General features: G+C 38.7%; 1 protein-coding gene across 5 annotated transcripts in view; it reads right to left on the bottom strand.

Moving 5' to 3' along the window:
* arhgap21b (Rho GTPase activating protein 21b) overlaps nucleotides 1-12,345 on the bottom strand; it is a 73,208-nt gene that overhangs the window by 4,107 nt on the left and 56,756 nt on the right. For all 5 annotated transcript variants that reach the window (XM_057857731.1, XM_057857732.1, XM_057857733.1 and 2 more), the window contains 11 exons: nucleotides 9,663-9,788; nucleotides 9,257-9,556; nucleotides 9,078-9,139; nucleotides 8,856-8,998; nucleotides 8,632-8,774; nucleotides 5,500-5,658; nucleotides 5,350-5,428; nucleotides 5,172-5,245; nucleotides 4,987-5,076; nucleotides 4,714-4,881; nucleotides 1,584-1,689 (listed from right to left, as the gene is read on the bottom strand). In XM_057857731.1, coding sequence (XP_057713714.1) covers nucleotides 1,584-1,689; nucleotides 4,714-4,881; nucleotides 4,987-5,076; nucleotides 5,172-5,245; nucleotides 5,350-5,428; nucleotides 5,500-5,658; nucleotides 8,632-8,774; nucleotides 8,856-8,998; nucleotides 9,078-9,139; nucleotides 9,257-9,556; nucleotides 9,663-9,788 — 1,450 coding nt within the window. The remainder of the gene's footprint in view (nucleotides 1-1,583; nucleotides 1,690-4,713; nucleotides 4,882-4,986; nucleotides 5,077-5,171; nucleotides 5,246-5,349; nucleotides 5,429-5,499; nucleotides 5,659-8,631; nucleotides 8,775-8,855; nucleotides 8,999-9,077; nucleotides 9,140-9,256; nucleotides 9,557-9,662; nucleotides 9,789-12,345) is intronic.

Raw genomic sequence — 12,345 nt, 5'->3', positions numbered from 1 at the left:
TATGTACAAATGTTAATTATGTGATCTTAATGACCCAAAATGTGATGTCCACATGTGTGGACTCAGGTCTTTATAAGGACGTTTTTTTTTTTTTTTTTTTAAATTACCAAAGATAGTCACTAGCCCGATAAAAGGTAAGATATCACAGGTAAATAGTATATGTTTAGTGTAAATACCAGTCTGTACTGATAATACCAGCCCTATCATCACTTGGACCAGATCAAAATATGCAGCATTGCACACTTGCTTGAAAAAATATTTTGCCCAATATTGTTAATATGTAGTAGAGGTGGGAATATTCGGGCACCTAACGATTCGATTACGATTCAAATGTTCTTGGGGTGTAATCCAGGGTCTATTTACATTTCAGACAAGTGTTGAGGTGGAGAGACTGAAGCGATTAGGGAATATCAAAGAATGAGCCCGTGTCTGCCTATTCCCGAAGTAGTAAAATGAAATAAGACTGAGAAAGTTAAAAAAATAAATAAATAAAAATGACCTCATGCTTTGGAGTCCTGTTCACAACAACACTGATGTCGATATGTGTTTTTGTTTGTTTGTTTGAAATACGTGTGTGCCTGGAAGTATCCAGCTCAGTCCCAGTGCTATGGCCCCGCACCCAAAGACATCATGACAGATTACGCCACATGACCGGAGAAAACCTGAGGTTGACCATACCATGCTACTTGTCCTTGCGATCAGCTTTAGAGACAAGAGACAGCAAAAGGGCTTTTGAGAGAACGCACGGCGACATGGTTCTGTATCCCCTCAATGCAGGGTATTGCTTTGAATGTGAGACGTGCACATCACAAGGAAAATGACAAACATCGACTTCTCTTTCTTTCTTTTTTATCTCTTTTCCTCCTTTTCGCCCTCAATTTAAAAGAGCTGCGGGTTTCTGCAGACTAGGCAGCTACACTGGGCACAACACTCGTCCTTCTTCCTACAGTCCCAGCTGTCCACCACTGACAAAACAGAGTCCATCAGTGACATCATCGAGTGATAGACGCCGCCCACTTGGCCTGTGTTAAGATTGGGTCATGTGTGAGTGCTGGACAAGGGATAGGGGAGAGAAACAACACACTGCACACAAGAGGGTTAAAAAACTTCCATCGGTTTGTTGTTAAGTTTGATTTTTGTTCTGAGAGAACATGCCAGCTACGTGAGACGAGGAGGAAGGGAAGAAAAGAACTGAAAGAAAAGTAGTCGTCTCAACACAGGTAAAGCACAAGAAAAGGAAAAAATGGCTTGGGTGGGAGAAAAAGAAAGTAAAAGCAAAGAAAAGAACAAAGAACAACTTGGACAATTTCATCTATAACAATGAAAAACAAAACAGATTCCGGGGTGGGAGCTGGGGGAAAATCAATTCCACAAAAAGTCAACATTTTCCAAACCTTCAAACCACAAATAAAAACTCTCAGCTCAAAGCATGTCAAAAACTAACAGCCATGAAGTTATTATTTAATACATCTATAAATATGTGCATTCAAAACAGTAGAATAGCAATGGAATCAAACTTGGTTGGCATGGACAAATATTTGAACGTGATATACTGTGCAAGTGCACAATATCTTTGGCTTTACCTGAGACTTCACCGGGCGATGCTGCCGTCCTTCCGATATTGGAGAGCAGGTGATCGATGTTGGGCACAGGCTGAGACTGCACTGTGCTCTCCTGCTCAGCTGTGGTCTGCAAGGAGGAAATCAATATGAAGCTGACACCCAAGTCTAAGCAATAAACGAGTTTTAATGAATTTTTTCATTTATTTATTTTTTTAATGCGGATGAATTAAAAACACTAAAAATAATAATAATTTGAGGCTTTTAATTACGTTTTTTTTTTTTGCCAAACATATTCTATGAGAAACTTGGTTTCTTTAAGTTATTAATTTGTATTTGTAAAAGAAGGAGAGGAAAATATTTAAGACGGAGGTATTGCAGTTTAGTTTGGTTACTTTTACATAGGGATGTCCCGATCTGATCCCATGATCGGAAATCGGGCCGATCTCGCTATTTCTCAGAGGATCTGGATCAAGTTTTTAATTAAAAAAATATATTCATGTTTTTCTGCTTCATGCTCGTACAGCGCCACACCCTCCCTCCTGCTAAGCATTGCAGCCAAACTGTCCAGTGCAGCAGGCGTTTGGTACTTAAAGTTAACAATGATTGACAGGTTCGCAGTTTTGATCTTGCCAGAAAAGCTTGGTAGCTCTATGATCAAAGGCACAAATATGTCAATCATCGTTAAACTTGCAGCCCGGTCATAAGTGTGCTGTGGCAACTTATTGTGTAAGCGAGAGGCGTGAGCGTATTTGAGTGGACTCATTAGTGCTGTCACGATCAACACGAGCAACTCGGTTCGAAAAAAAAAATCTTCTGATCAAATTTTGCTGCTTCGAGGATTCATTTAATTAGAGTGGCGTTGTAACAGTTTGTTTTGAAAGTGTTTGCATTTAGTTTTATTGATTTAGGTGGATACATTGCCCGGTAGTGGCAACAGTCAATGTGATATAACTCATCTAACATGGCTGGATCCAGCTGCTCCCCGTTAAGACCAACATAAGGTATGTTTTTGTCTGGGGTAATATGTTTGATTATGCATTCGTTATTTAATTTAGAACTATATTTTGCAGTTTTTTTGTGGGAAGATGTGTTTGAACGATTTGTTAAGAGCATTGTAAACAATAATGTTAACATTTTATAGCATTTCAGCTAGTGGATTTTTGCTATGCAAGTTAGCCAATTGCTCTTTTGATGTACTTCGATCCCCATTTACCAAACTCAGATAAAAAGCTTGAAAAAAATAATGAATTAGTTCAAAAGTGCAACTCTTTAGCATTCAGAAACGCAAAGAAATGAATAAAATACATTATGGTGGTCAGTAAATGTTACTTTTATAGAGCAAGTGCAGGGAAATAAACATAGAACCACTCCATTCTGAGGAAAAATATATGGAATCATAAGAAACAAAGAAATAACAAAACACATCTCTAGTATTTAGTTGCACCACCTCTGGCTTTTATGACAGCTTGCAGTTTCTGAGGCATGGACTTGATGAGTGATAAACAGTACTCTTCATCAATTTGGTGCCAACTCCCTTTGATTTTAGTTGTCAGATAATCCTTGCAGGTAAGAGCCTTGCTGTGGACCATTTTTTCAATTTCCACTACAGGTTTTCAATAGGATTGAGATCTGGGCTATTTGCAGGCCATGACATTGACTGGATGAGTCTTTCTCCAAGGAATGCTTTAACAGTTTTACCTCTGTGGCATGATGCATTGTCATCTTGGAAAATGTTTGTTTTTTTATCCCCAAACATATTTTCAACTGAAGGGATAAGAAAGTTGTCTAACATTTCAATGTAAACTTGTGCATTTATTGACGATTTAACCGCAACCATCTCCCTAGTGCCTTCGACTGACATGCAGCCCCATATCAAGGATTGAGGGAATTTTGTTTTCCTCAGGCATTTTTGTAAATCTCACTGGCATCAAGAATCATCACCTTGTCCAATGCAGATTCTTGACTCATCACTGAAAATAACCTTCATCCAGTCATTCACAGTCCATGATTGCCTCTCATCAGCCCACTGCAGTCTTTTTTTATTTCCGTTTAAGTGTCAGTGATGGTTCCTTTTAGTTTTCCTGTATGAAAATCCCATTTCCTTTAGGTGATTTTGCACAGTCCTGTCACATACCTTGACTCCAGCTTCCTCCCATTCCTTCTTCATTTGTCTTGTTGTACATCTTCTGTTTTCAAGACATATGGCCTTTGGTTGTTTGTCATGACGTTGGGATGAGTTCCTCAATCTACCAGTGCGCTTAAGTTTAACAACCTTGCCATGCTGTTTGTACTTGGTCCAGATTTTTGATATGGCTGACTTTGAACAGCCCACATCTTTGGCAACCATACGTATAGCGTTACCTTCTTCTAGAAGTTTGATAATCCTCTACTTTGTCTCAAGAGACATCTCTCTTGTTGGAGCCATGATTCTTGTGAATCCACTTGGTCCAGCAACCCTCCGCGGTGTGATAACTGCACCGTTTTTAACTGCTGACTAACGAGCAGATCTAATCTGAGGCAGGGGCCCAATTGAGGAAAGGAAATTGACTCTGTGTGTCTGTATTTTCTACTCAAAATGGACTGATTCAATATTTTTTTCTTCAGAATGGAGTGATTCTATATTTATTTCCCTGCACTTGCTCTATAAAAGTAACATTTACTGACCACCACAATGTTTTTTATTCAATTCTTTTAGTGTTTCTGAATGCCAAGGAGTTGCACTCTTGAACAAATTCATTATTTTTTTTCAAGCTTTTTATCAGTTTGTTCTACATAATAAAATGTCTGAGTGAGTGCTCATCCGAGACTGGTGATTCCATACTTTTTGCTAGGGGTTGTAGTATTTAACTCACTGCCTGCCAGTGACAATGATAGACGTCCAATTTATTTAAACTGTGAAAAGTGGCTGTGAATGCTCATGTTTTAATGCAATTGATGGCGCTTGACGTCCTATCCATTTTTGACTAAGAGGGGCGAATGAACCCAGAGTTAAACTTGTTTTGTACAAAAAGTAGTAAGGTGAAAAAACCTAATTCTAATTTTGGTTGAAAAAAATCAAATTGCATTTTTTGGGCCATATTGCCAAACCTAAAGCCACCAAATTTAGAAGCTACTAAAAATTAAAAAAAAAAAAAAAATCAAGTCTACGTACAACAGGATCTTCATCACAATCTTCAGTAAAGAACCAGTCATATTGTTGAATTAGGTTCTCAACTATCTTGCACTGGTCTGGCATGTGATTGACCATATTTGTCATGTTGTCCTCAGAGGTTCGGACCAGCGTTGGCCCAAACACAATTGCCAGGTTTCGAGGTTCCATCTAAACAGACAAAATTGAGATGGCTGAGATTTCTTGCCAAAGGAAATGCGGATGCCAAGTACAAGTACAAATACTGTGTGATGACAGTAATATTACATGCCGCACCTTGTTTTTCTCACAGTTGTCAGAAACCTTTTTGAGGTGTGCGCAGAGAAATTTTAGAGTTTCATAGTGGTGATCAGGCAGTTCATGGATCTGAAGGGAAGAGGAGAGTTAAAGTCTTCCAACAGCTTCCCAGAACAATCATGTTTGAAAAAAGTGGTGTGCAGATTGGTGCCAAGATTCCTTACAAGCTTCTTTAGCTCCTTAAGTCTCTCAACAGAGTCTTCTATTCTGTTTGCTTCAATAAAGTCAGCATACTTCTCTGTTGAGAACATCCAGAAAAGTCTTAGATGACGCGCAGTTTTACACAAAAGATTCCCACAGAATAACTTTTTTGTGCAATGTATTTGTCACTTGAAGTCTCACCATTTGTAAACAGGGGTTCTGGTAATTTTCGGAAAAAAGACTTGAGTAAGCTGCTGATGACATTGAGATCCCTCCATTTCTGGAAAGAGGTGAAAGATTTGAAGAACAAAGAAAAACTTAAATTTAAACTAGAAAGTGGACTTCACTTACATCCTCTTGGATGTCTATGTCAGCAATGCCTTTCGTGTTGAGTTCCTCCTGCATGTTGGAAATGGCAGCGTTGTTTCCAGGAACTCTGTAGATCCCAGTGTACTCCAGGCCTCTGTCCTCCACCACAGTACAACACACTTCCACGATCAGGGGAACAAACTAGGAAACAAACCATTCATCTCGTCAAGTCAAGCAACAGGGGCTGGATAAAATAATGGAAACACCTAACATGTTGGCATCATGAACATAATTTTTAAAGAGTGGCATGAGGACCGTTCTAATGAAGTTGAGCATCCATATGGCCAGCACAATCCCCAGACCTCAACACTATTGAGCATTTCGATTTCCACCATCATCTTAAAGAGTTAGAGGGTATTCTAACTAGAGCTGGGAATCTTTGGGCACCTAACGATTCGATTACGATTACGATTCAGAGGCTCCGATTCGATTATAAAACGATTATTGATGCACCCCCCCTCCTTTTTTTTTTTTTTTGGAATAAAGTTTTGTACATTAGTTCCAAAATTGTTCAAAAATACTCTCAGGCTAAACCAAACTACTATTTCAGTATCAAGTTAACATATAGCAGTAAACAAATATACAAAAATAACATTAAATAAAAAAACTCCAGTCCCCATTCTGTATCAGCAGCTTTAAACTACATTCAATTAATTTAATGTTGTGAATCAACCGTTAAAGTTGTTAAAATTGCTCCCGTTATTCCATAATTTCCCTTTTGTCTACTTTTGACATGTGAAAGTTTTAAAACTATTTTAAAGATAGATTCAAGTCAATATTTTACCGATTTAGGAGTATTTTAGATAAAAAGTTAATTAGGTTTGCTTGGAAGGTTCGCTACAACAGCATTGCAGGGAAGTTTACTGCTTTAAGATGGCGGTCATTTACTAACGCCCGCATCTAGCTTTTTGCAGATGTGCTGCTACCGCTACCGAGTCTATAATACATCTAGTCCTATATAAATGATATCTACCGTAACATTATGTAGCTTAGCTGTACTTGTAGCAGCTTTTCGGCAGCAGTCAGGTATGTTGTTGTGTTTTTTTATCTCGTGGCATGAGTTGAGCTAGAGCCGTGAGTTGAGCGTTGGCATTACCCGAGGGGCCGGTTAATGAGAAGCATAATGTTTAGCTACTCCCGCTCCGTTCCGTCCCGAAGACCGCGCGGCGCGCTGAGTGTGTTGTACTTCCGCTTTACTTGGCATATTTCAATAATTGGAATTTGGATGTTTGTGAATCGTTCTCGAATCTTCCACGGCCGAATCGCGAATAATCTAAGAATCGGAAATTTTGCACACCTCTAATTCTAACTGAAGAATAGCTTAAAATTCCTTTGGAAACAATTCACAAGTCGTATGAATCAATCTCTCGGAGAATTGAGGCAGTAATTGCAGCAAAGGGCAGACCTACACCATATTAAATTAGTTTTTGATTTTTTTAAGGTGTTTCCATTATTTTGTCCAACCCCTGTAAGAATCAAAACAAGGCCTTGACCGTAGTAAAGACATATGGTACTAAACACTGATTTAAACTGTAGCATTTTTCTTCCATTTTGCTTTGTAAATAGTTGCCATTGACACCGATAGACATCCAATCCATGAACGAGTGTTAATTCTCTACCAGCCTTCCCAGTTCAAATGGACTGGACATCTACTCGTTACAAACCCATTTATAAATCAGGCATGAACATGGGTCAGGGGTTAAAAGGGTGAGGAGAAAAAATATGTTCCGCTACACTGGACAACTAGGGCTGTCCCAAACAACAAATTTTCTCCTGATTAATCAGCCGACCTTTTTTATGATTAGTCGAGTAATCTAATAATCCCCCCCCTTTTTTTCCCCCCAATTCAGCAATGAAATTTTTGATGACGCTTATTAATTCACAAAAACATTTTGGAACATTTAAACTATTTATTAAAGTACAAATACACACGTAAATAACAACAATAAATCACAAACAATGAGGTCAAATGCTGATAGCATTAATTTGTGCAAAAGAATGGAATGTAAACAGATTTAGAACACTGGCTTCACCTTTCCAACATGATTCAAAACAAAGAAAAGAAGAAGAAAACAATTCTTTAAAAAAATATTTAGCATGAATTAATAGTATTATAATCATTGCCAATCAGATTTTTCATAAAGGGTGTCATTTTAAAGCTATTCTTAGCTATTCTGTTTACCAGCGATTTTTCATGTTTGAAGTGTCATCTTTTAACCCGCAAGTTTGCGTTTTGGAGAAGACTCAATGTTTTATAGCAGGCTAAAGTAGGTTTGTGTCTTTTTCCCAATTAGCCTCAAAGTAGCAATGCTTTACAGTGTTTAATATAAATGTGTTTCCTTATTTTGTACGTCTGAGCTTTAATTCTATGGCGTGTTGATGACCAATAAACATCTGTGAAAGCAACTGAAGTCTCATATGCCATCAACACGCATGTGTACACGCACGCACAAATGTATGCACACACTCACGTGGCAATAAAACATAGCCGTAAAAATTACTGCCCTCATTTTTATTTACCGTGCGATAAATGGACTCATTGCATATCGCAACAGACTTAGCAAATTCAATAAAACATGTCGTTAGTTAGTTAGATGGACTTACAATCTGCCAGCTTGTAATTGTCTCCTGTCGTCTATCCAAGGTGTTCATTCACGGCCGGCGTGCAGCCATGCTTGGCATTGAAGAGACAGGACACAACAGTGTACCCCCTTTGTTTCGTTGAAATAAGTCAATGTTTTGGCCACTCTGGTGCGCTTTTTTGTTGTTGTTTTTTTTGGCTTTGTGCCGCTTTCCCCGCTTGCATACCAAGCGTCCGGCATAAAAATAATCTCCAGCCCCCAAACCCCCCCTTTAAAAATTTTCTCCTCGGATCTAGACAATTCAAGTGGGTCACCCTTTTTTACTTCAAAACGGCGAATTTCACCGAAAGGTGAGAGATTTTCATGCCTGATAAATTTAGAGCCGAAGGATGATAAGAGCCACCATGATTTGGACATGTATCATCATCAGTGGCATTGAAAGAGTTAATCGGTTCTGACAGTGAAATAATACTTAAATTGATTAATCACCCAGCTAGTGTGACTTTTATGCAGGTGTGAAGCACTGACTCACCCTGTTGATCTGTGCGGGTGGACAGTCATCCAGCCGCACGCCGAACGTAACCCCAGCTGGTGTCTTCTTTTCAAATGGCTTTCTAATAATCCCTGGAATGCCAATTTTCCATGCGCCTCTATCCCTAGGTGGACTAGCCTCATCTAAATAGGAAGTAGAGTACTAGTTACGATGAGCTCCAGCAAATGATGTTACAGCATCGTTAATGACTGCTTCTGATGTACCTCTCAATGCCCTCCGCTCATCTGATTTGGGTGAATGAGGACTGTGGCTTTTACTGTCTGTCTTCCCTCCCAAAAAGGCTTGTTTGATGCTCAAAGACTGGCGGGAAGTTTTGGGCGAAGGTTCGGATCTACTGCTGGGCGCACTGATAAGCAAAGCATCCAAATGACTGAATGAATCATTCTCAATATGCAGTTAATTAGCAATAATTGTAGCCTGCAGACCTCATCAGGTTGTATTCTTTGATCTTGCGACTGATCAAATCCTGACTTGTAACTGTAGCATTCTGAGGAAATGTAAATGAAAATTTAGAACATATTTAGGGTTTGAGGCAAAACCCAAACTTCATTTTGACTAGTGGTGAGTCAGGTGTAATTCATCCATAGCAGCAACACAAACTCACCTCTTCATCTGGATTACTGTTTTCCTGAATGACTCTAATCCAGGTCAACATGTCTTCTCTCCCTTCAGCCTGGAACAAATACTCGCAATCTGAGGTGGTGAGACGGAGCACATTCTTGCGACGAGTGTCACTATAGGAGATGTCAATCAGGCAGGCCTTAATGCTGATTCGTAGAGGCTCCTCGTCAGGTGGCGTGGTGACATGTGAGAGCGCATCTTTCCTGTCCCTGAAAAGGGTCAGTGTATGACCTTGAAGAACTGCATACATCTGCTTCCATGACTTCATCCCCCCACTAACACGCTGCAGAGAGGAGACATGGGACATTACTGGAAAAGCCAATCCAACGCCGATTGCCTTGGCAACATTGTGCCCCCCTTCTACGAAAAGCCCGACGCATTAGGAATACCTTATTTTTGTCTGTACAAAATTGCCTAAAGTTGAGCAACCCTTCCTTAGAAGAATCAGCAAAAACATCTGCAGAAGAATCTCTCCGAGATCCCGAGTCCCCGGAGGATTTATGGCCATCCAACGCCTGTTACAATGACATTGAGGTGTATCAAAAATATGCAGTTTGTAAAGGATGAAGGTAGAGTATGTAATGACTGCTCATCTACAATGATACCAAATGCACCAAGCCCCTTACTAAATGCAGTGTTTCCCCTAGGATTTTTTGAAGCTACGGTGGCGAACTGCTTCGGAATCTGAACCCCTCACCATGTCGTGCTACTGCAAAATTGTGTCATATCATGACTTTTTTTTCACATTTGCTTCCCAAAAAGAACCATAACAAAGATCTATTTGAAATATTTCATGAGCCAGGCAAATGTCGTAGCTCTCAGCTACGGTTCATGTACGTAAAATGCGTAGCTGATTACAGTTACATTACCCTACATAATAATATGACTGGTTTTTCTTGTAGCAATAGTATGACTTACATTTCGTAGTCCTTCTTTTTCCTTTTATTTGGACTTAATATGTACCACATTAATACAACAATAATAGTACTTCTCTTAATGGACCAATGGCGTAGGTTTGCATAGGGACGTGAGGGACATAACTAGTGCTGCATTATAATACATTTTTCAACCGATATCGATAACCGATAATTTCCTGCCCCTTCCACCTGATAACCGATGATGTCACGCCGATAATTCTATTCAAATATGTACGTAAAATTTTAAAGTATACAAAGATCAAATGTTACTGTGCAAAAATGTAATTTAGTGCTATTTTTTTCCACATCAAATGTGAACAAGTAGTAAATTCCAACATCTAATCAATGGCAATGACATTGTATAATGGTAAGCTTTTGGCAACAATTAGAGTAAACACTCAAGTTGCACAACAATGCCTTTAAAAGTAAGCCATTCCTAACATATATCACATTACTACACTACAAAAACACCTCCTTAAAACTAGCAGAATTGGACAAAACTGTTGATTGCACACATTTGGAGGCTAAATCAAGTATATAATTATCGGATTGCATCATCGGTTGAATTTCGTTTTATCTGGATTATCTGTGTGACGTCATAATTGCCATTATCGGCCGATAATTATCGGCGACCGATATTATCGTGCATCTCTAGACATAACACTAGGAACTTTTTAGGATGCTCAAATTGTCCCCATCAAATTTTAAGCACCCTTTTTGCATTATATAATGAATTCAGTTATAGAGGTCATTTAGATTGTCTTCACATATTTTGTAAGGATAGAATTGACCCTACCAGTATTAAGTGAATTACTTTCATTGTGTTCAGACTTACACTGACACCATTTTTTCCTCTCAAACGCACGTTTGATTGGCAGATGACTAAATTCTCTTGTTTTCAATCTACTAGAAATAAGTGAAATTATCTGCCAGTGCTTTAAGTAAATTTTACTCAGATTTCTTGAAAATAAGATTGTTTTTAGACAGCTATTTTTTAACACACTTATTTAAAAAAAAAAAAAAAAAAAAAAAAAAGCTTTTTTTTCATCAGGAATGTTCTTAATTCAACAAGTGATATTGTTCCAAACGTTATTTGAAAGCATTTTCCCCCTTGATTTTGGTGAAAAATGACCAGCCTTTAGATGTAAAGGCTTAATAAGAAAAAATGGTAATATTTACCTAAAGTAAATTGAATAATCTGAACCATTAATCTGTTAACTACGGGAGTCTTTAACACTCAAAACAAGACAAAGAAAATTATTCGAATAGATTTCAGAAAAATCATCGTATTAAAATGTTCTAAATAAATTTGCAGTGTGAAAGTTGGTACGTCAATACAAATTTATTTCTGCATTGATTATTTAGCCTATCAATTAATTAGGTTCACATTGGTGGTGAGAAATGTAGCCCTGACCCCTGTTCACCCAATCTGTTGGGTCTTATTACGGTAATGTCCGTCCCTAGCAAAAAGTGTACATGCAGGTTATGCTGTTATATCGTCCCTACCAATATTGAGACCAAACCTACGCCCTTGTAATGGATCCATTTCAAGGAGTATGGGGAAATTTTATTTGCCGTGTAAAGAGATTTACTAGTTTCGATGAGAAGGGGAATTTTTCTTGTTGTTCGTGAACTCCATTTCCACACAAACGCACATTAAGGTACCAATTATTTCAGCAAGGAGAAGTACGAGAGTATTGCGTATAAACGTGGCGGCTTTTATTTTGGTGTGGCGGTGCGCCACAATAATTAATATGTAGGGGAAACCCTGATATGTCATTAAGTGTATATTACCCAGTGTTTCCCACCAATGAACGAGACTGTGGCAGCCCGCCACAGTCTCGTTTGGGCCCGCCACAGTCTCGTTTGCCCCCCCCCCCCGAAAAAAAAAAAGATAATAATCAGATGCGTCAGTCAGCCGATTACACAGCTGTAGCCCACTCCACTCTCGCGCGCGCGGGTAGTAGAGTAGCATTTTAGAGTAGTATTTTATTTATTTATTTATTTATTTATTTATTTATTTAAGAGACGCAAGGGGAACGAGTAGCAAGAATGGGAGAACGAGCGAGATAGCGAGAGATAGCGGTCGCATGTCTTAGCAGCCCGCTGTTATTTTGTTATTGTTTTTCTTTATTATTGTTACCACAATCAAGTG

Source organism: Corythoichthys intestinalis, chromosome 14 (assembly GCF_030265065.1).
Source record: "Corythoichthys intestinalis isolate RoL2023-P3 chromosome 14, ASM3026506v1, whole genome shotgun sequence".
In the NCBI taxonomy this organism is placed as follows: Eukaryota; Metazoa; Chordata; class Actinopteri; order Syngnathiformes; family Syngnathidae; genus Corythoichthys; species Corythoichthys intestinalis.
This window is presented reverse-complemented; position numbering and strand designations above follow the sequence as displayed.